The 26131-nt window shown below is 45.9% G+C and overlaps 3 protein-coding genes across 3 annotated transcripts; 2 read left to right on the top strand and 1 right to left on the bottom strand.

Moving 5' to 3' along the window:
* The first annotated feature begins 1186 nt into the window (after nucleotides 1-1186).
* On the top strand, nucleotides 1187-4443 carry adoa (2-aminoethanethiol (cysteamine) dioxygenase a). Its single transcript, XM_041973266.1, has 2 exons — nucleotides 1187-1799; nucleotides 3216-4443. The coding sequence occupies exons 1-2, from the start codon at nucleotides 1464-1466 to the stop codon at nucleotides 3666-3668; spliced, it is 789 nt and encodes a 262-aa protein (XP_041829200.1). The 5' UTR covers nucleotides 1187-1463; the 3' UTR covers nucleotides 3669-4443.
* A 2989-nt stretch (nucleotides 4444-7432) lies between these two features.
* LOC121632199 (proline-rich protein 36-like) lies at nucleotides 7433-13174 on the top strand. The gene is made up of 7 exons (XM_041973444.1): nucleotides 7433-7512; nucleotides 7617-8345; nucleotides 8414-8932; nucleotides 9044-9695; nucleotides 9904-11145; nucleotides 11234-11932; nucleotides 13154-13174. Exons 1-7 carry the CDS (start codon nucleotides 7433-7435, stop codon nucleotides 13172-13174), a joined length of 3942 nt encoding a protein of 1313 aa, XP_041829378.1.
* A 636-nt stretch (nucleotides 13175-13810) lies between these two features.
* On the bottom strand, nucleotides 13811-17206 carry egr2b (early growth response 2b). The gene is made up of 2 exons (XM_041973263.1): nucleotides 16870-17206; nucleotides 13811-16568 (listed from the first exon to the last, which is right to left on the bottom strand). Exons 1-2 carry the CDS (start codon nucleotides 17033-17035, stop codon nucleotides 15403-15405), a joined length of 1332 nt encoding a protein of 443 aa, XP_041829197.1. The 5' UTR covers nucleotides 17036-17206; the 3' UTR covers nucleotides 13811-15402.
* Between the last annotated feature and the right edge of the window lie 8925 nt (nucleotides 17207-26131).

Consider the following 26131-nt stretch of genomic DNA (forward strand, 5'->3'; position numbering starts at 1 on the left):
ATGTGCTAATTGTCTTTCAGCTGTATATGTATGTGTATGGAAAAATGCAACGTTTCTGATATAATAACACCAGAAAACAAAACATTAAAATGTTTAACGATCCCAGTGTGAATGGAAAAAGTAAATAAACCTTTTACAACAAGTCAAATCTCCTTTATCAGACAAACTATGGTTTTAACTGAAGATCAGAGCAAGAGGGAGTTTTGTGCTTTTCTCACTGAGCTTCTTTAGCTGAGACAAGGTTTCAGGTCCAGGGCTGTTTGATGGGAACAGCTCTTCTCAGTCTAATATACCAAATCCCTGCAGGTTTGAAGTAACTTTTCAGTTTGTAGACATTCTCTGGATTTACTTTAACATTCAGGGTCACAGTAAGCGTCTGTCGAGTGTATTGGGCTCAGCAAATCGACCCCATATCATGGTGCTTCCTGCACTGTGCTTCAGTCGGGCTGATTGTTTTATGTTAGCATGCAATGTCCCTTTACACAACACAGTGTGGTCTTCTTGAAGAAATAAACTGGCTTAATCAGTTCAGACATATTTATTTATTTGTTATATTGTTATCATGGTGCTCTTTGGTGAACATTATGCACATAAAGTATATGTACATTAAAGTTTACAAAAAGTTATATAAGCAACATTTATAGTTTGTTTTCTTTTTTTCAACCTTTATTGCGTGTGCATATCTTATATATCTGAACTTTGTTAGTGTTTTTAACTCTAGAGGTGCAAAGCGCACACACGGAACATAAAAAATGTCACAGACACACTTGTTTGTGGTCTGAAATGCTGATTCTATAAAATAAATATGTAATTCATTATAATATCAGATGAAAGAGGTGAGAGGACTACGTGGACGGCATCTAATGATGAAGGATATGATGTTGGTCAGAGGAGGGCTGCGGAGAGTTCAATGGCCTATCTGGCCTTCCCCTCTGAAACGCTGTGGCTTCCCAGAGACTTCTGGGTAATGTAGTCTCAATTAAATGCAGGCTTAGAATTTATTTTTAGTTTGGGATACATAAGTTTACCAGTTATCCCATCACAAGAACAAAATTTTCTCTACGACATAGGATCGGATGATTATCCAATAGACTATCCATGTTAACGTGTTTAAGACGACCGTTAGATTTTGTGATGAAACTCCATATCCCATCCGGCCTTTCGTTTTCGCGCAGACTCAGTGAATGTGGGCGAAGAGGAGGCGATACGGTGGAAAATGAGTGGTGGGAGGCCAGCGTTTGGCGGTGAAATTAGACATAATAATCATGATTTATTTTATATTTTCATATAAGTCGCTCTTTTTCCTTCTTTAGCCTGGACCGAAAACCCGTGAGGGACATCTGGTGACGAAGAAGGCTCTGAAAGGTGTTTTTTGTGGTCGGAGCAGTGCCAAAGACACTCTGATAATCGTTAGTTGTTGTTTGTTTGTTTGTTTTTTTGTTTGTTTTTCCTCATTCTTCAAAATGCCGCGAGACAACAAAACTCCTCTCATCCAGAAAATAGCAAAGCAGGCCAACATCACCTTTAAATGCTCCAAGTCATCGGCCAACGGGGACAGTAAAGTGGTGACGGAGAAATTGAATGAACTGATCTCCTTGGTGACCTCCGTCAGGGCTGCCGACCTGAAAATTGCTCCCCGGAAAAACAAGCCGAGGTCCGGGGCAGCGGGGCTCCAGAACCCCCCTGTCACCTACATGCACATCTGCGAGACGGAGGTGTTCAGCATGGGGGTGTTTCTGCTGAGGACCGGCGCCTCCATCCCGCTGCACGACCACCCGGGGATGAACGGGATGCTGAAGGTCTTTACTTCATGTTTCTAACATCACACCTCCAGAAATCTTAGTTTGAGCCAGCTGTAGGTAAAGTCTGCCTCCATCACAGCGTCTTACCTGGTTTTAAGGTGGAGCCTCCATGTCTCCTGACCCCAACCTCCACATCCAGACTCAGACATTAACTTGGACCTGGATGAGTTTTTGGGCACATCAGAGCTGTTGTATTATGTTGGTTAGACACCAGATGAGTCTGGACCTGGGCTTCAGGTTTTTCCATCATTTTACACAGCAGACATGTTGGTCCAGGGACCATAATACAGAGCTACAATACATCACCTGGTTTTTCTGTTTTTAATCACTTAATACACAGAAAACCCAAAATAACTTGTTAAAACCAACTGATAACGTGTTAGAATGAGAAAAGAAAAACATAAAGGACCCTCTACTAAAAATTAAAGCATAACTGGTTTGTTTTATTAGATTACACCAAACTAATGCAGCATCATCCCATCAGACAGGGCTCGGGGCCTCCTCACAGGTTCCTGTGATTTCTGTTACCAGTCAGTTATACTGGTCATGGTAAACCAGCAGCCAGTCTTCAGACTCATGATGCATCACATTTCAGTCTTTTTCCACATGGCCGGTTGAAGGTGGGACTGCTGCTCTGCATCTTGACATTGTTGGTAAAGTGCAGAGACTTACTGGGTGGGTCCCCTCGGAGCCAGCCCACAGACCGGAACCTCGGTTCTGGACTGTGTCACTCCTCTGGGAGTCCGTATCGGCCATGTTGGCCTCATCGAAAGACACCAAGTTAAAATTGTTTTGGTTATCAGCCTGACTTTTTAAGAAGTGACTTAATGCCAAAACTACCATATTGCAGGTTTTAGGTCTGAAGCTGGGTGATATTCAGGCTTTACATTATATCCATATCATTTTACAGGAGCAGAGGATTTGACAGTTTAGTTTATCTTGATGTAGAGTTCATGTTAGAGTTCTAGTACGAGGCTAGAGTTGTCCATTTCTCCTTTGTTTCCCGGTTCTTCATGATAAAGACCAAAGTCCTGATGAAAGATCCTTCATCTCAGAGGGAAATTGTAATGTTGTCAGAGGTTTTCATGTTTTTACATGACATCACTACAGATTCAACCAGACTCGACTCTTCTTGTTTACTACAAAGAATAGAGCCGGCACGCTCGTGTACAGCCCATCACAGCGCCACACATCGGCCCGCCCTAGCCCTGCATCGGTGGAAAGGATGAGGCGATGCTGAAGGTTTGAGTCCCGGCTGAGCGCGCTGATGCGGGACAGTTTTAATGCGTCTGGACGTGTTGAGCTCAGCTGTTTGTTAAACATACACGGCAGGAAGCGTGCACATGGCAGACAGATTTTATTTCCTCCTGTGTTTATTTCCTTCCTCCTGAGTGTTTCCTGTCTTTTGTCCAGGTCCTGTATGGGAAGGTGAACGTCCGCTGCTTCGACAAGGTGGAGGACAGTTTAACCATGAGCTCCGTCCCACCTAGCTTCCACCCCCCCCTGGCCCCGCTGCAGATGACCTCCGTGTGGCGCTCTGTGCCACGATCGGCCATCGAGTACTCGGAGAGCAGCGGGCCGTGTCTCCTCACTCCCTTACGGGACAACCTGCACCAGATCGATGCGGTGGAGGGCCCCGCAGCTTTCCTGGATATCCTGGCGCCACCGTACAATCCAGATGACGGCCGGGACTGTCACTATTACAAAGTCCTGCAAATGGTGGCGGAGGAGGGAACAGACGCCAAGGGCAACCAGGAGCAGCTGGGAGAGAAGAAGGAGGGAGAAGCGTGGCTGCTGGAGATCCCTCAGCCGGAGGACTTCTGGTGTGGTGGGGAGCCGTACCCCGGCCCTGCAGTGTCTATCTGAAGGATGCCTCCTCTCTGAGGAGCTGTGTGAGACAGACATGATGTTTGCTACCCGTCCGTTACTACCTGGAAGTCAGAAGGATGGAAGGCCTCCCTGGAGGACACCACACCGTAGCAGAGGCTTCCAGAAGGAATCCAGGAATCAGCTTTCCCATATGGTATTTCTCTTGGGACCATTATGTTGCCTTGTACACAGATGAATGTTATCATCCTAACGGTGTGTGAGTAATGAGGTATCATTAGAGTCTCTGCTGGGAGGCAACCAAAGCTTTCCCCGTTTTCTCCATGCTGCAGACCTCCACATGTCTCAACGCCAAAGCCTGGAACTCAAGTCCTACCTGCCTTATCTGCAGATGCTCATATATGTTCCTAGAGTTTCTATTATTCACGCATTTCTTCTTCCAAAGTGCACACTACATTATGAACTCTTCATTTTCTTTTTGTTCTACATGATGTCTTCTCTGATGAAAGCTGGCGGTTCTGTGATGTGTCATACTGTCACTGAGTGGAGCTACAGTATAAGGCATCATATTAAAGACTGAATGGAAGCCGTCAGAGACCTTCATTATGATTTTATGCTATAAATTTACCACACTTTCTTTTCTGTTAACTCTACCACTAGTCATGCTGCTGTATGCTAGCTGAGCTTCTACTGCCCCGTCCTGCGGCCTGTTGGACCTCACACACGTCTATGTGTCAGCAGTAATTATGTTATCTGAATGTTGAATGTATCTGAATGTTGAATGTATGTGGAACAATAAAAGGATGCTCAATAATCTTCATCTTTTATCATCTTTCATCAGCACCGCTCCTGCAGCGTTTCACCACAGCTTAAAGTTTCACCTGCAACATTCAGAGCTTCCTCTGGATCCAGGTTTTAACGTGGATTTAAACATGACTGGTTTCATTACTTCTGCCCGGGACGTTTAAAAGTTTATCTTGACTTGGAGAATTCAGCAACACTCATTCTGATCCGAGTAACAGTCTGGCTCCATATTGACATGAGCATCACACAGTTGCTGCAGGTTTGTCGGCTGCATCCATGATGAGAATCTCCCGTTCCACCACATCCCAAAGCTGCTCTACTGGACTGAGATCTGGTGGCTGTGGAGGCCGTTGGAGTCCAGTGAACTCATCGTCATGTTCTAGAAAGCAGGTGGAGATGATCTGAGCTTTGTGACATGGTGCATTATCCTGCTGGAAGTAGCATCAGAAGATGCTCCACTGTGGTCATAAAGGGATGGACATGGTCAGCAACAATACTCAGGTAGGCTGTGCTGGTTAAACCAGGCCACGTTGGTACTAAGGGGCCCAAAGTGGTTTCCTGTTCTTAGCTGGCAGGAGACACCCGGTGTGTCTTCTGCTGCATCCTGGTTCAGACAACTGCTGCTCTGGATGTTTTCTCTTGTTCAGACCATCTCTGGAAACCCTGGAGATGGTTGTGGGTGAAAATCCCAGTAAATACTCCGACCAACAACCATGCCATGTTCAAAGTCTCTTAAATCCTCTTTTTTCCTCATTCTGATGCTCAGTTTGAACAGCAAGTTGTCTTCACCACGTCTCCATGACTAGACGCTGCCCTGTGATTGGCTGATAATCCAGACAGAAATCTGAAAATATATTTAGTTAGTAGAACAGTTCGGATGATCTGAACAACTCATGTTTAATTCCACATCCTGGTTTCTGTATTTGGTCTGGTTTCTCTCTCTGTGCCTCACATCCCATCTCAGAGCTGAAGGAAAATGTCAGCAGCATCACGGACAGGGACAGGAGGAGGATGGACAGTCTGGTGAGGAGGGCCAGCTCTGTCCTGGGATGCCCCCTGGACTCAGTAGAGGTGGTGGGAAACAAGAGGATGATGGCTAAGCTGCCATCCCTGTTAAAGATGCCCCATCCTCTGCGGGACGCTGGCACATCCTCTCTCTGTACTGTGTCCAAGTATAATCACGATTAAAGTTATATTTATGTATTTGATCTTTTTTAGATTTTTATGCTTTATGCTTAGATTTCCTACTATTTATTTTATGCTGTGTCTTGCAGCTGTTCTACGGTCGATTTCCCCGCTGTGGGAATAATAAAGGAATCTGGATAACTGATAAGAGAAGTGGTCTAAACTGACCCGAGTGGATTTCAGGACTTTGCTTCATTAATTTATAAAGCCTGCTTTCAGGTCATATTTTAAAATCACAATGAAATATCTGGTAAAACATAAAGCACATGGTATTTTTCTCTCCACTGTTATTTGGATGGTCTGGTGGAAACGTTACTCTGATGTGGAACTAACAGAGCCTTCCTTTTTCTCTGGGCAGTTTTTGGGACATTATCTTTAGGTTGGGAACTTTACAGCTGGGTGCTGTTGTGGGTGGGACGAGTGTTTCTTGTCTGCCAGAACATGAGCCGACTGGAAGAGATGTTTCACTCGAAAATGAAGGGGAAGGTGTTTTCTGTTGTGAGGAGGTCCAGCTTTAAACACCGGAACAGAGGTTGTGGACCAGATGGTGAATAACAAGGCTGGAGTGAAGCATATTCGTTTCTGTTTGTGTTCTAATGGTGTGATGGAGGAGTATCTGCAGGTAGAAATGCTGGATCTGAGCAGATGTCTGAATAAAATGCAGGCTCCACCTCCTGCACACGCTGCTCACTGTTCACTTCGATTTCTTAATAGCATGCCGCACCAGTTCCCTACTAAAGACACGATTCAGCCAAATTAGATTCTAATTTAACCCCATTCAGTCTAAACCGGATCAGTCCAGTTTGTCTGATAACAGAAAAAGTTCCCCAGCAACCAAAAGATCTTCTCCTTGACTCAGTCCTCCATCCTCAGCTGCACAAGGAGACCGTGGAGAGGAAAAACTCCATCCGGACCAGAACCAGGAAGCAAAACTTCCATCAGAACCAAAACCAGGAAGGAAAACCTCCATCAGGACCAGAACCAGGAAGGAAAACCTCTATCAGAACCAAAACCAGGAAGCAAAACTTCAATCAGGACCAGAACCAGGAAGGAAAACCTCCATCAGGACCAGAACCAGGAAGCAAAACTTCAATCAGAACCAAAACCAGGAAGGAAAACCTCCATCAGGACCAGAACCAGGAAGGAAAACCTCTATCAGAACCAAAACCAGGAAGCAAAACTTCAATCAGGACCAGAACCAGGAAGGAAAACCTCCATCAGGACCAGAACCAGGAAGGAAAACATCCTTCAGAGTCTTCTGCTCTGCCGGGGAATGGCTGTACTGTAAACATGGCTGTAAATGTAATTTCCATTCTATCCTGGTACACAGCTGTCTGATCCATCCGTCCATCGTCCGTCCGTCCATCCATGCAGGGATGACCACACACCCACCCAGAAGTCACCAGAGGGGAGCTCGAGCCAGACCCGCTTCATGGATTAATTGTTGTTCACACATTTAAGACAAGAATGGATATTTTAAATTATATCAAGAAGAAGGAAAACAGATTAAAATGAAATATAAACCTGATATGAATCTTCAGACTGATGAATGTGCAACGAGTTGGAAACCTGAATGAACCAAACTAAGACAGGCTTATCAATAAAGTATATATTAAAAAATAAATAAATAAAAATTAGATGGTGTAAGAATAAAAAAAACAATTTTCTAAGATTTTTTAGCAAACCACTGTCAGCAGATATTAATTATAAAAAGATAAAAATAGAAATCAAGAAGTTCTATTTTAGTTTAATCTAGTTGAGGTTTGTGCTGTTTTAGGTATTTATTTTGTTTATAGTGTAAAGTAAGATCGCATATGCCCCATGGGAGGTTTCAGGAAGGTGAAGAACTGATGATGAAGAGGAAGAGATGGGACACATCAGTGCAGATGTTGCTGTAGGTCCTTACATATTTAGAACTTCCTTTAATCCAGAACTTTGAAAAAACATGCTACTTTTTCATCACAATCAAACATCATCAGGATGAGGTGTTGCTTCCAGATTGGAGCGGCACCAAGCTGCAACAAGCTGCACCAAGCGCCACCAAGAGGCACCAGGCTGCACCAAGCTGCAACAAGCTGCACCAAGCTGCAACAAGCTGCACCAAGCGCCACCAAGAGGCACCAGGCTGCACCAAGCTGCAACAAGCTGCACCAAGCTGCAACAAGCTGCACCAAGTGGCATTAAGTGGCACCAAGTGCCACCAAGCGGCACCAAGCTGCACCAAGCGGCGTTAAGTTGCACCAAGTGCCACCAAGTGCCACCAAGCGGCACCAAGTGCCACCAAGCTGCAACAAGCTGCACAAAGCGGTATTATGCTGCACCAAGCAGCACCAAGCTGCAACAAGCTTCACCAAGCACCACCAAGCGCCACCAAGTGCCACCAAGCACCACCAAACTGCAAAAAGCTGCACCAAGTGCCACCAAGCACCACCAGGCTGCACCAAGCGGCACCAAGCTTCACCAAGCGCCACCAAGCGCCAACAAGCTGCACCAAGCGCCACCAAGTGCCACCAAGCTGCACCAAGCGGCATCAAGCGGCATCAAGCTGCACCAAGCGGCACCAAGCGGCATCAAGCTGCACCAAGCGGCATCAAGCTGCACCAAGCGGCACCAAGCTGCACCAAGCGGCATAAAGCTGCACCAAGCGCCACCAAGCGCCACCAAGCACCACCAAGTGCCACCAAGTGCCAACAAGCTGCACCAAGCAGCACCAAGCGGCACCAAGCGGCACCAAGCTGCACCAAGCTGCAACAAGCTGCACCAAGCTGCACCAAGCTGCACCAAGCTGCACCAAGCGGCACCAAGCGGCATCAAGCTGCACCAAGCGGCACCAAGCTTCACCAAGCACCACCAAGCACCACCAAGTGCCACCAAGCGCCACCAAGCGCCACCAAACTGCAAAAAGCTGCAACAAGTGCCACCAAGCACCACCAGGCTGCACCAAGCTGCACCAAGCTTCACCAAGCGCCACCAAGTGCTACCAAGCGCCAACAAGCTGCACCAAGGGCCACCAAGCGCCACCAAGCGCCACCAAGTGCCACCAAGCGCCAACAAGCTGCACCAAGCGGCATCAAGCTGCACCAAGCTGCACCAAGCTGCACCAAGCAGCACCAAGCTGCACAAAGCGGCATCAAGCTGCACCAAGCTGCACCAAGCTGCACCAAGCAGCACCAAGCTGCACTAAGCGGCATCAAGCTGCACCAAGCTGCACCAAGCGGCACCAAGCGGCATCAAGCTGCACCAAGCTTCACCAAGCGGCACCAAGTGCCACCAAGTGCCACCAAGCTGCACCAAGCAGCACCAAGTGGCACCAAGTGCCACCAAGTGCCAACAAGCTGCACCAAGCAGCACCAAGCGGCACCAAGTGCCACCAAGCGCCAACAAGCTGCACCAAGCTGCACCAAGCTGCACCAAGCGCCACCAAGCTGCACCAAGCGCCACCAAGCTGCACCAAACTTCACCAAGCGGCACCAAGCGCCACCAAGTGCCACCAAGCGGCACCAAGTGCCACCAAGTGCCAACAAGCTGCACCAAGCAGCACCAAGCGGCACCAAGTGCCACCAAGCGCCAACAAGCTGCACCAAGCTGCACCAAGCTGCACCAAGCTGCACCAAGCGGTATTATGCTGCACCGAGCAGCACCAAGCTGCAACAAGCTTCACCAAGCACCACCAAGCGCCACCAAGTGCCACCAAGCACCACCAAACTGCAAAAAGCTGCACCAAGTGCCACCAAGCACCACCAGGCTGCATCAAGCGGCACCAAGCTTCACCAAGCGCCACCAAGCGCCAACAAGCTGCACCAAGCGCCACCAAGTGCCACCAAGCTGCACCAAGCGGCATCAAGCGGCATCAAGCTGCACCAAGCGGCACCAAGCGGCATCAAGCTGCACCAAGCGGCATCAAGCTGCACCAAGCGGCACCAAGCGGCACCAAGCTGCACCAAGCGGCATAAAGCACCACCAAGCGCCACCAAGCGCCACCAAGCACCACCAAGTGCCACCAAGTGCCAACAAGCTGCACCAAGCAGCACCAAGCGGCATCAAGCGGCACCAAGCGGCACCAAGCTGCACCAAGCTGCAACAAGCTGCACCAAGCTGCACCAAGCTGCACCAAGCGGCACCAAGCGGCATAAAGCTGCACCAAGCGCCACCAAGCGCCACCAAGCACCACCAAGTGCCACCAAGTGCCAACAAGCTGCACCAAGCAGCACCAAGCGGCATCAAGCGGCACCAAGCGGCACCAAGCTGCACCAAGCTGCAACAAGCTGCACCAAGCTGCACCAAGCTGCACCAAGCGGCACCAAGCGGCATCAAGCTGCACCAAGCGGCACCAAGCTTCACCAAGCACCACCAAGCACCACCAAGTGCCACCAAGCGCCACCAAGCGCCACCAAACTGCAAAAAGCTGCAACAAGTGCCACCAAGCACCACCAGGCTGCACCAAGCTGCACCAAGCTTCACCAAGCGCCACCAAGTGCTACCAAGCGCCAACAAGCTGCACCAAGGGCCACCAAGCGCCACCAAGCGCCACCAAGTGCCACCAAGCGCCAACAAGCTGCACCAAGCGGCATCAAGCTGCACCAAGCTGCACCAAGCTGCACCAAGCAGCACCAAGCTGCACAAAGCGGCATCAAGCTGCACCAAGCTGCACCAAGCAGCACCAAGCTGCACTAAGCGGCATCAAGCTGCACCAAGCGGCACCAAGCGGCATCAAGCTGCACCAAGCTTCACCAAGCGGCACCAAGTGCCACCAAGTGCCACCAAGCTGCACCAAGCAGCACCAAGTGGCACCAAGTGCCACCAAGTGCCAACAAGCTGCACCAAGCAGCACCAAGCGGCACCAAGTGCCACCAAGCGCCAACAAGCTGCACCAAGCTGCACCAAGCGCCACCAAGCTGCACCAAACTTCACCAAGCGGCACCAAGCGCCACCAAGTGCCACCAAGCGGCACCAAGTGCCACCAAGTGCCAACAAGCTGCACCAAGCAGCACCAAGCGGCACCAAGTGCCACCAAGCGCCAACAAGCTGCACCAAGCTGCACCAAGCTTCACCAAGCTGCACCAAGCGGTATTATGCTGCACCAAGCAGCACCAAGCTGCAACAAGCTTCACCAAGCACCACCAAGCGCCACCAAGTGCCACCAAGCACCACCAAACTGCAAAAAGCTGCACCAAGTGCCACCAAGCACCACCAGGCTGCACCAAGCGGCACCAAGCTTCACCAAGCGCCACCAAGCGCCAACAAGCTGCACCAAGCGCCACCAAGTGCCACCAAGCTGCACCAAGCGGCATCAAGCGGCATCAAGCTGCACCAAGCGGCACCAAGCGGCATCAAGCTGCACCAAGCGGCATCAAGCTGCACCAAGCGGCACCAAGCGGCACCAAGCTGCACCAAGCGGCATAAAGCTGCACCAAGCGCCACCAAGCGCCACCAAGCACCACCAAGTGCCACCAAGTGCCAACAAGCTGCACCAAGCAGCACCAAGCGGCATCAAGCGGCACCAAGCGGCACCAAGCTGCACCAAGCTGCAACAAGCTGCACCAAGCTGCACCAAGCTGCACCAAGCGGCACCAAGCGGCATCAAGCTGCACCAAGCGGCACCAAGCTTTACCAAGCACCACCAAGCACCACCAAGTGCCACCAAGCGCCACCAAGCGCCACCAAGCGCCACCAAACTGCAAAAAGCTGCAACAAGTGCCACCAAGCACCACCAGGCTGCACCAAGCTGCACCAAGCTTCACCAAGCGCCACCAAGTGCTACCAAGCGCCAACAAGCTGCACCAAGGGCCACCAAGCGCCACCAAGCGCCACCAAGTGCCACCAAGCGCCAACAAGCTGCACCAAGCGGCATCAAGCTGCACCAAGCTGCACCAAGCTGCACCAAGCAGCACCAAGCTGCACAAAGCGGCATCAAGCTGCACCAAGCTGCACCAAGCTGCACCAAGCAGCACCAAGCTGCACTAAGCGGCATCAAGCTGCACCAAGCGGCACCAAGCGGCATCAAGCTGCACCAAGCTTCACCAAGCGGCACCAAGTGCCACCAAGTGCCACCAAGCTGCACCAAGCAGCACCAAGTGGCACCAAGTGCCACCAAGTGCCAACAAGCTGCACCAAGCAGCACCAAGCGGCACCAAGTGCCACCAAGCGCCAACAAGCTGCACCAAGCTGCACCAAGCTGCACCAAGCGCCACCAAGCGCCACCAAGCTGCACCAAACTTCACCAAGCGCCACCAAGCGCCACCAAGTGCCACCAAGCGGCACCAAGTGCCACCAAGTGCCAACAAGCTGCACCAAGCAGCACCAAGCGGCACCAAGTGCCACCAAGCGCCAACAAGCTGCACCAAGCTGCACCAAGCTGCACCAAGCTGCACCAAGCGCCACCAAGCTGCACCAAGCTTCACCAAGTGGCACCAAGTGCCAACAAGCTGCACCAAGCAGCACCAAGCGGCATCAAGCTGCACCAAGCGACACCAAGCTGCACCAAGCTGCACCAAGCGGCACCAAGCTGCACCAAGCTGCACCAAGCGGCATCAAGCTGCACCAAGCGACACTAAGCTGCACCAAGCTGCACCAAGCGGCACCAAGCTGCACCAAGCGGCACCAAGCTGCACCAAGCGCCACCAAGCTGCACCAAGCGGCATCAAGCTGCAAAAAGCGGCATCAAGCTGCACCAAGCTGCACCAAGCGGCATCAAGCTGCACCAAGCGACACTAAGCTGCACCAAGCTGCACCAAGCGGCACCAAGCTGCACCAAGCGGCACCAAGTTGCACCAAGCTGCACCAAGCGGCATCAAGCTGCAAAAAGCGGCATCAAGCTGCACCAAGCCGCACCAGGCTGCACCAAACTGCACCAGGCTGCAGCATGTAGGAACAAAACCTCTCTCTGGTTCTGACATCTACATTATCACATTAAATCTGCTGCAAACAGCATCCTTCCTTTTCTTCATCATGTATGAATCTATGAATCTCACTAAACAATTAGATTTTTTAATCGTTTTGTTTAATTTTTCCATTTTTCCATCATGTTTCTATAAAGTTCCAGAGCACACGTGCTAGATACGCTGTTATGTGCTGCTGTGTGCTGATGATGAACAGAACTGACTGATTATTGCTTGTTCCTCTTGATGACCTGATAGATTCTGAGAATCTAGTTTGGTGGTGTGACACATCTGACTTTATAATAAAAATGAAACCTTTATGCTCCACCACTACCCAATGCAGGAAGATGTTCTAGTAAAGAGTAAAGTGCCAAGCACCGGTTCAGCAACAAAAATGTGTGTATTTATTTTATTCTTCATCACCATGACCATTGTGTCTGGTGTGTCCGGTGTGTCCAGTAAGTCCAGTGTGTCCAGTATGTCCAGTATGTCCAGTGTGTCCAGTAAGTCCAGTGTGTCCAGTATGTCCATTGTGTCCAGTGTGTCCAGTATGTCCAGTATGTCCATTGTGTCCAGTATGTCCAGTGTGTCCAGTAAGTCCAGTGTGTCCAGTATGTCCAGTATGTCCATTGTGTCCAGTATGTCCATTGTGTCCAGTGTGTCCTGTATGTCCAGTAAGTCCAGTATGTCCAGTGTGACTTTGTACCACTAACATCATAACCAGTTTACCACAGGTGAACAAACTTGTTTCTCTTCAGATTTTCTATTTAAAGGGGAAAATCTGATTTTTATCAAAAAGGTGTTTTTTCATCAAATTATTATTATTTTCTTTTTTACCGTAAAGTTTGTCTTAATAATAATAATAAAATTAATGTAAACTTGCTACAGAATTGTTTTTATAAAGCTGAGTTATTTGGGCCGATGTGATTTGGTAGAAGTTAAAGGAATTGAAAGAATCTGAGGCTGCGGAAGAAACCTGAGATCGAGTCTGCGAGGACGTGGTTTTAGCTAAAATCACCTCTTGTTACGCTGCAGCAGCTGTCTGGATGACTGGCTTTAAACGGGGATGAGCAGGAACTGGAGAGCAGTCCAACCAACATTCATTATAAATCCTTCTTCATCATCAAAAGCTAAACTGCATTTTATGTCTAAAACATGTCGGCTAGACACTGAAACTCTGGTGAAAGGGGGATTATTGCTGATATGAAGAGACCAGAACATGTTTTCCTGAGAACTGGTTGAACTGAAGCTGGAGATCATCAAGGAGACATGAGATAATGTTTCGATATTTTATTACTCCTAAATAACTCCATAAATAAAATAAAACAGAAACGAAAAGAAAAAATAAAAAGTAAACACAAAAAACTCAGACATATTTCGGAAAATAAACAAGACACTGGAGTTAATTTCGTATTTAAACCAACTTCTGGTGTCTTGATGTGGAATACTGATCAAGCAAATAAAAGCTGGATAATCCACACTATCATTAATCTAAATGTTTAATCTTTAAATAGAAGTAGACAGACCATAAACTCATAACATCACAATTTTTACATCATCGTCTTAGAGTTTATGACTTTAATATGAGAGTTGATAAAAATCAAGTTATATTCTAATAAGTTCTATTAAATCCAATGTTAGGCAATGTTGACATGATTCACTTCATCTCCAGGATTTAGAGACTGAAACAACCAGAAATAATAATCACATCCTGGTGACTCCCAACGAACTTAAATAAGTTCTTTATATACGGGATAAAATTATTATTATTATTATTATTACTATTATTATTATTATTATTACCTAAATGTAGACATAGTCAAACAGTAAAAAGAAAACGAACATTTAAACAGAAACATGACAATTTTTACAACTTTAACTTTTAGTCATTAGTTTAATTTTAAAAAATACCTGAATTTACAGAGTTTATTTATAATACTATCTCACAGAAAATGAAAGCAAATAATCCCGGACCACCAAATGTTTCCGCCCTGTGATTGCTTGTTTTTCAGTGCAGCTGAACTTGTGCTTTTAGAATATTTATTTATTTATCAACCTTTATTTCCTGGTCCAAAGCGCGCGCGCGCTCGTTCTGTTACGACGCAAACAAAAATCTGAGGTTGATTTAGACTTCTGGTCGCTGTCTGATAGAAGCCTGGAATAAAAAAGTGAGGTTAGAAAGAAAGGAGACTGTGAGTCAGAGCGGGCATCTGTGACGCATCGTGGGATTTACCCAAATCAAATTTCCAATATCAACAAGTGTTTCAGTGAGATTGTCAGAAAGTTATTCCTGTTAAATGAAGCATACAGCTGAATTTGTGATCATCTTACATTTAATAAGTTTCAAAACACACATCACAACAACAACACATCGGGTCAGTATCATGTCAACATATTTACATCTGAATATTTACACCAACACGACACCAAATATGTAGAAAAATAGAAATATGTTCTGGGTTTTCTGTTAAAGATTTCCATTGCATTAGAAACGTTCAGTGTACAAAGAACACACAGCAAGGCACTGGAGGGGGAAACACTCAGCAACACACACATTAAAGTCAAATTATTCTCAATTATAATAACTTAAATGTCTTTTTTCCCCTAAGCGTTATTGCGGTTATTAAACATGTACAAGCGCAGGCTGCGCTCTCAGTGTTGGGGATTTTTATTTTACAAACGCCCTTTGAGGATGTTTTTTTTTTTTTTTTTTTTTTTATCTGCAGGAAAAGTGCGTTCATGTCTGTGTGTCCGTGAGTTCCGCAGCAGGAATGGATCGGTATGCGTAATTACGCAAGAATGCGCAGACGTTCTGGTGTATTCCCACGCTGCTGTGATCAGTTCAGAGCGATAATCTGAGTTTTTATGTTTTCAGAGTATAGTGTGGGTCAGTTTTCCCGGAACACCTACGAGCAGATCCCGCTGGCTGCGTTGATGCCGCCCGCTGGACGCTCCAGCGCGGAGCTGCCGGAGGAGGAGGAGGAGACCGTGGAGGACTTCCTCTCCTTCTGCCTCAGGTGGATTTTCGTGTGTCTCTTCCGCTCGTCGCTCCGCGCGAACTTGCGGCCGCAGTAGTCGCAGGCGAACGGCTTCTCTCCCGTGTGCGTACGGATGTGCGTGGTGAGGTGGTCGCTGCGGCTGAAGTTGCGCATGCAGATCCGACACTGGAAGGGCTTGTGTCCGGTGTGAATTCGGATGTGTCGGGTCAGTTCGTCGGAGCGGGAGAACCGCCGGTCGCAGCCCTCCGCCGGACACGGGTACGGCCGCTCGTGGACAGGTGTTTTGCTGGGTCTGTTCGGATACTTTCTGGGCCGCAGGATCGGCCTGAGTGGTAAGTTCTGTGGGCTGTAGGCAGAGGGGAGCCGCGGTGGGCAAACCTCTGATCCACCACCACCTGGACCCCCCAACGTGAAGTTCCTGATAGTGTTCAGAGGGGTCAGGGGTGGAGGGACACGGAACGTATCAAGTGGACACGGAACGAACGGTTTCCGATCCTGGATACCTGCTGTGTGCATGTCCCGCTGACAGGCCGGCTGGAAGAAGCCCGAGTAGTCTGGAATGATGGGGAAAAGCCCCGGCGCGTCCGAGCTGCCGGGCTGCTTGGGTGAAGAGTAGGAGGGTGGAGGGTAGGAGGCTATGGGGCAGGTGGAGGTGGACAAAAACGCCGAGGGGTCCTGGTACACCTCCCCGCAACCAGATGAAGAGTAAGGAGGCGGGGGGGAGTAGAGATGGTGGTGATGATCCATGTCGGCTTGGCTTTGAGCCGCCATGGTGCAACTCAAATTTCCGTTGGAGAAATGATTTGGAGATCCTGATGATGCTGGAGAGGAGGAGGCTGAGGAGGAGGGAGGAGGAGGAGGCGGCGGCGGCTGGGCCACGTTGAAGATGCCTGAAACGATGTTGATCACTCCCTCGGGGTTCCAGTTACCTGGATACTGGGAGTCTATGGAAAACTTTCCCATGTAGGTGAAGGTCTGGTTCCGGTGGGAGGCGGGCTGAGAGAAGCCGCTGGAGTACGAGGAGAGGTCCACGGAGCGTTTATCCACGCTCATGTCAGCGCCCATCAGACCATCTGCAGAGAAAAATCACACACGATTTATTCACCTGTGCGCGCGACAAAGGTCGCGGGCTTTCAGCGAGAAAGCGAGACACACACACACTCTCTCTCACACACACACACACGCAGACAGAGAGAGAGAGAGAGACAGAGAGAGAGAGATGATGTCTTTACGTGCGGACTCTGAGGTCTTACTAACATTTAGAAAAGTTTTCAGAGCAGAGCGGCCAGTGACATGTTGTTGTTTCATGCTGAAGTTTGTAAAATAATTTTCAGTTTGTGTGATGAATCAGTAGAACTTCCATCTCCTTCTTACCTGCTGTCATCTGCTCGTAATGCGCTCCTAAATCGCTGTTAGGGAAGATCGCCACAGAGGTCGGCAGGCTGCTGGTGATATCATCCACGGAGTAGACGCTCTCTGCTGCGGGGTGCACAAACCCCCCCAGATTCACCGGCACCTTCTCCAGAGTTTTAGCCGTCATGGTGCAGAGAACACGGAGGGACTACTTTCTGCGGTCACTTTCTGTCTGTTTTTCCCCAAAAAGAAAAGAAAAGAACCTTTTTGAACTAGGCAGGCAGGCTGGAGTCACTGCATGTCTCTGTGACAGGACACGCTCCGTGTTTTCTGCCGCGCTTTCACGCGCTCCGCTGACACACTTGTAAAGTAACGGGAGCGGGAGCCCTGACACCAGTATGTATATATGGGGATCCTTTTGAATACGAGCGCTACGTCATTATCCAAATACGGAGTGGGAGGGGCTATGAGAGCAAAGAGCGCTGTGGATGCTGATTGGCTGAGAGGCTCCGTGACGATTTCAAAGGGAATCACTTGTTAATGGAGAGCGCGCTGCTCCGTGACAGATAAGAGGACTTTTTTCCACTCACGGACAACTGCTCCAGTTTGATCTAAAAACTTACACCAGTAACAAACATAGTAATGATGATAAACATCTAAAACTTTCCATTTGAATTATTTAACCACTGATTTGTATATTTTGTTAGAATTTGTCAAGTATCTGTGATCCGGTCTTTCTGTGATACCTGAAGGAGGAATTCCGGTTGATCTTCTGAACCCATAAAAGGTTGAATCCGGTCCAAAGGGAACACCCCCTGCGCTCCATATTTAGGTCTGTTCCGGAATAGCAGTCGGAAAGTGACGAGTTTTACCGAGCTGAGAGAGAGAAAGAGAGAAATATAACCACAGTCAAATGAGACGGACAGATGGTGGAATTTACTTCTCTGGGTTCGAGAGGCTGCGTGAGCTCGGAAACTTTTGACGGCCTGATTTGACTATGCTCTAGGAAAGACTAGATTTAGTTCACTGAGGAGTTAACTATAGTTACACAGAGATATTTTTAGGTCTTAGGAAAAAGACACGAGTATTTTTAGAGGCAGGGTTGGTGAAGCGTGTGAAATAAACACAATATGAAGGAAAGTGGCGCAGAAATAGCGTCACTTCTTTCAGATTTATATAGTTCGTGCCTGTTGTGTCAAATGGTAATTCAGTGACTATTTCTATACGCGGATGTGGCAAATAATGTGAATCAATGTGATCAAACTGAGTTTATGTATCTGTCGTCGCAAAGAAAAAAGGAAAACCAATGCGTGCCCTCCTGTGGAATCTTTAGGAAGTGTTCCTCCCCCAGCACTCTGACAGTGTAAAGTCCCTCCGTGGGTGGAGAAAGTTGATAGACAGAAAACAGAAAATATTGGGTACCTCAGGTGGAATATTCGTTCCATTTAGCTGCTTGTGTGTTTGTGTGTGTTGCACAGCCACATCAATCAGTCACCAGTGTCTTCTAAAAGATCTATATTTAGGCCTCTCAGTGACTTGAGGTTACCCCACTTCTCAAAAGTCAACTGTACACTGATGATGACAAAATTCTGGATGTGGAAGAACATTCTGACTCTATGGAGTGGTGGGTGGATTTGTAAAGTTAAACAAGTTCACTGATCTGGACGTTATTGATAAAATTAGTCAGATATTTGACATTAGATCCCAAAACAGATTGGATCGCCAAAGAGGCATCCTCTTCCTTTATTTAGCTGAGACATCATGTCTGATAGTGAACGTGACACGCTGTGTCGCTTCATTTGTGGAAATCTAAACTTATGCATCTGTTTCTTGATGCAAACATTGTGATTTTAATATTGATGATAAAATGAAACAATCTGAATAAGACTGTAAAAGAATCAGTTTTGATCATCTTTCATGTATCTTTTGAGGCAAACAGCATCCAAACTATATTGATGTACAGCTCTGGGTTGTTCTGTCTTTTCGGTAGAGTCTGACATGGCTAGTCCTCCATGCAGGGGTGGTGCTAGAGGGGGGCCACGGTGGCACTGATTTGACAGCCAGGGCCACCTTGGTGATTGATAGAAGGAGAAGGACAGAAATATCTTTCCAGTTCTGCACACAGACCAGGCAGACAGACCCCCGCCCCAGAATCAGCAGCTCAGATCTTCAGAGGTTTGAAAAGATGAACTACAATGATCTGCGATCTCAGTAATCTCCAGTACCCTTTTTACCATACTGTTCTCCTGGTTGCTATATGAGCGGTGCTATAACACTTGTCATGAACACATGAAAGACTGAAAATATCTTTTCATGCTACCTAGATCATAGACACGTTTAGGCGTAATCAGGGCTACGTTTGCCACTGATGCCTAAGTTATGGCAGTGGAAAGTGTTGTGAGGGCCTGATGTGGCCCACATATGAGGGGCTGACCTGGGCATAGGTTATAGAAATTTCTTTGTGGGTCACATGTGGTGCTCATGCAGCTGAGCTTTGGCAGCCACACTCACATGAGGTCAATACCATGAGTCAGGGCCAAATATGGGCCGAACCAAGCTGTAGATGCCGGCCATAATTGTGCTAAACATTTTTCAGCAGAGACAATAACCAAAGTGGCTTTAACCTGATTGTTGGTGTAGAGCAGGAGCAGGCAAGTCCAGTCCTCCAGAGCTGCTGTCCTGCAGGTTTAGATGTTTCCTTCTCCAACACACCAGCTTCAAATCAAATGGATCCAACAGCTTATAAAGTTCTGCTCAGCAACTCGTTCATTTGAATCAGTTGTCTTGCAACAGGGAAAGACAACTGGACTTCTTTTCGTTGTTTTTGAAGACATTTCATCTCTCATCTAAAATGTGTCTTCACTTCGAACTAGTCAAGGAGTTTTTACAATTTAAATGTTAAAAGTTGTTATTTTAACAGCATCATATAACCTGTACAAAGGAAGTCTGCAGCATCAGTTTTCAACCAGCTGGACAAATGGAGGGAATTAAACAGTTCACATACAGAACCTTTTGACCTTTGAACCAGGGATGGGCAACTCCAGTCCTCGAGGGCCCCTGTCCTGCAGGTTTTAGATGTTTCCCTGTTGCAACACACCTGATTCAAATAAATGAGTCATTGTGCAGAACTCAACAACAAACTGTTGAATCTGTTTGATGTGAATCATGTCTGTTGGAGCAGGAAACATCTAAAACCTGCAGGACACATCCCTGTGACCTCATGTCGATTCAATTCAGTTCAATTCAATTCAATGCAGTTCAATTTGAATAGCACTAATTTTCTACAAAGTCATTTCAAGTCTCTTTTACAGACAGTCCAATTAAGTCCAATTAATTTCAGTTCAGTTTTAATCCAGTTAATCAGACCCATCATTTGATTCACATTAATCCAGTTTATAATTACTGTGTTCATATAAACCAGTTCATAAAATAATGACCTACACAAGGAAACCAATGGCTTGGATAAAACTTTTTTTTTATTCTGAAATCAAAGGCTGTATAATTAGCATTTAGCTCAGTCAATGTACAAAAGCTAACCCAACACCACCTTGAATGGTGCTAATATTACCTATTTAATTACAATTAAATATTCTATTCCAAGATAAGGTCCTATAGAAAATGACTTATTTCATGGCATTAAGCAGTTTTCACTTTGTTCATTTTAACCTTTAACTAACCAGCTGCAGCTGGTGATTCACTATTTAAACATGTTTTGGTGAAAGGGTGCCTCCACCTTCACCGATGTTAACTCCTGCACAAGTTTCCTCCAGTCAGCAGCAGTAAAACGGTGAAAGTGAATGTGAGGTGATTGCTTCTGCTTCTCCTGCTCGTTGTTGCAGGTCAACTCCACAGTGCCGTGGTCGCACGCAGAGCTCGCATTTATCAAAACATTCGTCAACATGGATGCTCAGTGTCTGTGTGTGTGTGTGTGTGTTTGTGTCTTTGTTTGTGTGTGATACCACAGGTACAGAGCAAATGTGGAAATAGGAAATTCATTTGAAAGACTGTCCTTTAAAAAACATCATCAAAAAACATCATCAAAATCATTTTTCATTCTCAGTCAGGGTGAATTAAGACATTTATTTGTTTATATGTTTTGTTAATGTCTAATATTTAATAAAAACAAATCTATTCTACAAGTGGTTAAACAGCCCATCACACCTTAGATCAATCCAAGCATCTTGAAAACTCCTGAATGTGAAATATCATTTGTAGTTAGTGCAGCAGTTCATGGCCTATATTTGACTTTTGTTGGTAGAAGTTCTTATACTGTAACCTTTATACCTACCCAGCAGCAAACCAGGGAAAATCCCTGTACTGTCCCTACAGCATACCTCTGACTGTGTGGTTGTCAGTGGCTGATCAAAAATAACACATCATTCATCTCATAATGTTGCCATAACAAAATATCTTCTTGGGATAATTTCTGCAGTCTTTCAGTGAACTTAGAAAGTTGGACATATGAGATAATGTAGTGGAAAAGCTCTTTGAACTGAAATGTAACAGTCACCGAGCTTTTTAACTCCCAGCCGGCCCCACTCAGCATTTCACCTGTCACAACTATAACATGCCAGGATATAAAATTACTTCTCTTCTGTTTGATTGAAACAGTCATCAAGGCCAAACCCACTGGATATAATTTGCTTTTGTTGGCCCACATACTTTCTCTGCGTGGGAGTCCAACAACTGGATTGTGTGCATGTAAATACGTGTGTTTGATGTGTGTGAGTGGTGTGAAGCGAGACAATGAGTGTGCAACTGTCAGAGTGAGAATGCTGATAAGGCTTGATCTAACCCATCTTCAGTGACAGGCTAACAAACAGCAGCAGGCACCCCCACAAACTGACAGTGAAAGGCTTTATAAAGATTTTCAGAATCTAAATCCAAATTTATGAAATATCAGGCCTCAGACCTCATGAAGGTTCCCTGCTTACCACTGCTTGAACATCGTACATCTGATTTCTTGTAAAGACTGAAGATTCAGTCATTATCAACCTGCTTGAAACGTAAGAGCCAACAGATCCACCAGAGATTCTTAAAATAAACCCAGACTTAGTCAAATTCTGCAGGAAGGGAGGAACAGACTCCATCAGAGGGTTTTTAAGGACTGTCAGGAGAACTGGCCACGTGCTCCTGATCATCCTGCTTAACTTCACCCACCAATCACTGCAAAGGAAAGCAGAAACAGAAATAAAGCCAAGCCCTACCTGCTTCAGGGTGGAGGAAACCTTCCTCAGAGGTTTGCTCCATATCAACATGACAGCATCACACAGTTGCTGCAGGTTTGTCGGCTGCATCCATGATGAGAATCTCCCGTTCCACCACATCCCAAAGCTGCTCTACTGGACTGAGATCTGGTGGCTGTGGAGGCCGTTGGAGTCCAGTGAACTGCAGCCTGAAGCGTTGATCCAAGGCAGGATGGATCCATGTTTTCATGATGTTTCCAGCAGATTCTGAGCCGAGCATCTGAATGTGGAGCTGAAATGGAGACTCATCAGACCAGCAGCGTTTCTCCATCTTCTACCATCTCAAACCAGTCTGCCCAGTCTCCTCTGACATCAACCAGACGTCCTGGTCCAGACAACTGCTGCTCACTAGATTTTTTCCCTTCTTCAGACCATTCTCTGGAAACCCTGGAGATGGTTGTCTGATAACACATGCATCATCACGCCATCAAAAAATATCAAATATAAAGTTACACATTTCACAGACTTCTGAACAGCGAGGTCTGAAACAGTGTTGTTGATTATTTATCAACAGGAAGACACAGACTGGCAAAAACAAACAAACAAACAAACAAACAAACAAACAAGCTTGGCTGTTAGCCGCTAACATTTGTAACATCAGCTGCACCGACTCAATCGGTCCTCTTTCTGTACATGGGAAACATGAAGAGAACCGCAGATCAGATCCCGTCTCACCCCCCAGTCTTTTGTTTGGTGGCCTTGTGAAAGCAGAAATAGCTTTGTTAACTCGTGACATATGATTTTATGATACTGGTGCTACTGGTCATGGGTTACATCTGGAACCCTGCTTTAGGAGCACTAAGAGAGTTTCTCTCTCTTCATAAACTTTAGAATTCAAGTTTTATTTTATCTAAATGCATTTTATGAACAGGCCTGTCATGGGGCAAGCTTTAGTGCTGAATAGTAAAAATGTAAAAAAGAATTCTCAAACATCACAGAATGCATGTAATTAGACTAAAACAAACAGGGGGAGGGGCTACAAGGCAGTTGTGCTTGGAGCACCCAAACGGCTCGGTGCTGCAGGTGGAGCTGATAAAAGAATTTATTCAAATTTATTTAATCATTTTAACATTTATGATTATAAACCAGGTGAAGAACATAATATGTTAGTTATTTTTATTTTTTTATTTTAAATATTTATTTAATTCTTAACAAGAAATTAAAAAGACAAAACAATCAAAACAACAAAATTTTCAAACAGCTGAATGAAAAAGAGCAGAAAGAAGAAAATCTTATACAATCTGCCCCTCTCACACAAAATAATTAAACCAATTATCCGTCACTTTTATGTTACAACAAAAAAATTTAACCAAAAAAGCTGCAGGCCAACATCGCTGCATTCTAACACACACTTCACATTTTACACTTTATCTACTAAATACCATCACAGGACAAATTAACCTCATTCATTATATTTTCTCATCTCAGAGTCTTTAACAATCTTTTTAAACACAATAACTGATTTACTTTCTTTGGTGTCTTTGTCCAGATTGTTCCATAAACTGACTCCGTATGCTGAAACATATCACTTCATTTCTAAATTTTGGTTTTTTAAAAATATTTCATATCCTTTTAAATTATAACGACTTTCTCTTTTTTGTACGTTGTTTGGCAAACATTCACTGTGAGCTTCTAGATGCTGTAGTCAGCCAGATCACTTAGCTTCAATAGTTGTGATTTAATAAATGATGGACTGGATGGATCTTTGTTCCTACTTCAGCTAATGATTCTTATTGCTTTTTTCTATAAAATGAAAACTGGATTAATGTGTGTTTTACATGTAGTCCCCATATTTCAATGAACAATCATAGAATTATATAATAAATATAGAGCATTATTTACTTTATGTAACACAGCGATTGTTTTTGCTATTTTTGTTTCTATACTATTGATATGCGATTTCCATGAAATATTTTATCAATAACACCCAAAAACTTACTCTGCCAGTACTATTGCCTTCTAAAGCCACTGTCATTTCCAAATTTGTATCTCTTTTAGCAAACACCATGAAATGTGTTTTATCTAGATTTAGGGATAAAGTAAAGTTAAACTCAGTTCAGTGGAACAGATTCTATAAAAATGTTTACCTGTGTGTGTGTGTGTGTGTGTGTGTGTTACACCTGCACCAGTACTAACCCTCCACACCTGAGACCAATTATCAATTAGACTTTATATTCAGCAGCTCCAGGCTCCCTCCTGTCAGACCTGCTCCAGTATTGATGGACTTTCCTTCTCCTCCCTTTCCGGCTTCGGCTCCCCTGGTTTTCATCTGGACTTCAGTGTTTTCGCCTCTTTTGGTTTATTCAGTAAGACCATTGCTTGAGATAAGTTTCTCCCTTAAAGATCCTTGTTAATCTTATGTCTCTGTGAGGTCCTTCATAACAGTGTGTGTGTGTTTGTGTGTGTGTTAACACCCTTCATTTCCTGTCCGGGCACATCTTCAGGAGCTGGTTCAGGCAGCTGATGATCTACAGCTGCTGATGAGGGACACAGTAATTATGGTCAGTGAAATGTGGAATGGCCTCATTTGTCACAGCATCGCAGCGTGTGTGTGTGTTTTATTGCTCCTGGCGTGGTGTGTATGAACGCTGGTTTATTCAGTGTGTATGTCCATGGGCTCATTTTTACTTGTGTTCAGTCACTGGTGCAATGTTCCTCTCACTGACACCAGGTTATCAGTGTCGTCTTAGCTGCTCTGTCAACCAACCTGTCACATTTGTGTGTGTGTGTACTTAATGTCTCTGTCAAACACTCCTGCCATTTGTTCACACTGATTATACATCAGTGAGGAGGAACGCTTCCCGTTTCATTACTGTTCTGTGAGATGCTCATCTGACAGCAGCACAATGAACTTTTAGCTAACTCTTATTCATTTAAAGAAAATGGTGTTTGCTGAAGCTGCTTTTCAACCTTCCAGCTGTTGCAGGATGCAGAAAAACCTCCTGGGAACAGGATGTCGACCACTACAACACCTGAACATGCTTCATTCCATCTCTTACAAAAACAGCAGACAGTTCTAAAACAGTTCCTTCACACATGGTGAATCTGCTGTGATACAGTCTCACAGAGCTGCAGACCATGTCACCAACGATCTCCAACTGGATCCAGTTCCTCTCCATCAATACAGATCACAAGGGAAGGTTGTTCAACCATGTGTGGAAGATAAAATACATGACTGCTCTGGACTCACAAGCCTCCACAGTGTCTGGCTGGTACTGAATAAAACCAGCGGCCCTGGGCCAATGCCCTGCTACGATTTAGTTCAGGAAGATTAAAAACTGAATACAGCTGTCCTGTGATCATAGCAAGAGGAAAAAGAGATAAAAACACACACACAGTAACTCACGTCAGACTGTTTCGTTACATGTTTGACACTGAAAGAGATGATAAACTACCGGCCAAAAGTTCAGACAGTTTCCCATTAAATCCAATGGATGTGTCCAAACCTTTGGCTGGTTTGTGTACCTGCAGACTGTTTCTGCGCTTTAATGTGCTTTTATGAGAAGAGTCTAGAAAGACGTGAAGTATTTAAATTCCATGCCCAGTTCCAGCTTCTCCTTTTAAAAAGACGTGTGAATGAGAGATTTTTGTGGGTCATTTGCTGGACATCCTGAATACTGTTTTTCAATGTGTTTAATAAAAGACCAGGTTTACTGGATTCTGGCATCACTGATGTGAGAATGTTCCCTTTTTTTTTTTTTTTTTTTTTTTTTTTTTGTAGGTGTAAAGACTACAGCATCATCAGCATACATGTGGAGATGAACATTGGTGCATGTGTTTTATCAGTTTTAGAACATGTGGAGGCTCATATCTGCCGTCCTGATCAGAACCGTCATCAGAGTTTCTGCTCATGAACACCTGATTGCATCTGGTGTGTGACACTCGGGTTGCTTGTCATGTGATTTAAAGACTGAATGAGATCTGAGGAACCTGCATGGACTGATCTGGTGTTTGTGCAGCACCACTGGTTCAGACCTCCAGGAAGGTAGAGTGAAGTTGTGTCAGGAGCTGGAGGGGAAGGATGTTGTGTTTCCACA

This window comes from Melanotaenia boesemani, chromosome 21, assembly GCF_017639745.1.
Source record: "Melanotaenia boesemani isolate fMelBoe1 chromosome 21, fMelBoe1.pri, whole genome shotgun sequence".
NCBI classification, from domain to species: domain Eukaryota; kingdom Metazoa; phylum Chordata; class Actinopteri; order Atheriniformes; family Melanotaeniidae; genus Melanotaenia; species Melanotaenia boesemani.

Bases quoted from the DNA above. Each gene is read 5' to 3' on its own strand.
- egr2b (XM_041973263.1), bottom strand. From the start codon at position 17,035: ATGACGGCTAAAACTCTGGAGAAGGTGCCGGTGAATCTGGGGGGGTTT. The intron at 16,569-16,869 runs GTAAGAAGGAGA...TTTTCTCTGCAG, and splicing joins TTACGAGCAGATGACAGCAG to ATGGTCTGATGGGCGCTGAC.
- adoa (XM_041973266.1), top strand. From the start codon at position 1,464: ATGCCGCGAGACAACAAAACTCCTCTCATCCAGAAAATAGCAAAGCAG. The intron at 1,800-3,215 runs GTCTTTACTTCA...TCTTTTGTCCAG, and splicing joins GGATGAACGGGATGCTGAAG to GTCCTGTATGGGAAGGTGAA.
- LOC121632199 (XM_041973444.1), top strand. From the start codon at position 7,433: ATGCCCCATGGGAGGTTTCAGGAAGGTGAAGAACTGATGATGAAGAGG. The intron at 7,513-7,616 runs GTAGGTCCTTAC...TGTTGCTTCCAG, and splicing joins ACATCAGTGCAGATGTTGCT to ATTGGAGCGGCACCAAGCTG. The intron at 11,933-13,153 runs GTGCCACCAAGC...CATTGTGTCCAG, and splicing joins GCAGCACCAAGCGGCACCAA to TGTGTCCTGTATGTCCAGTA.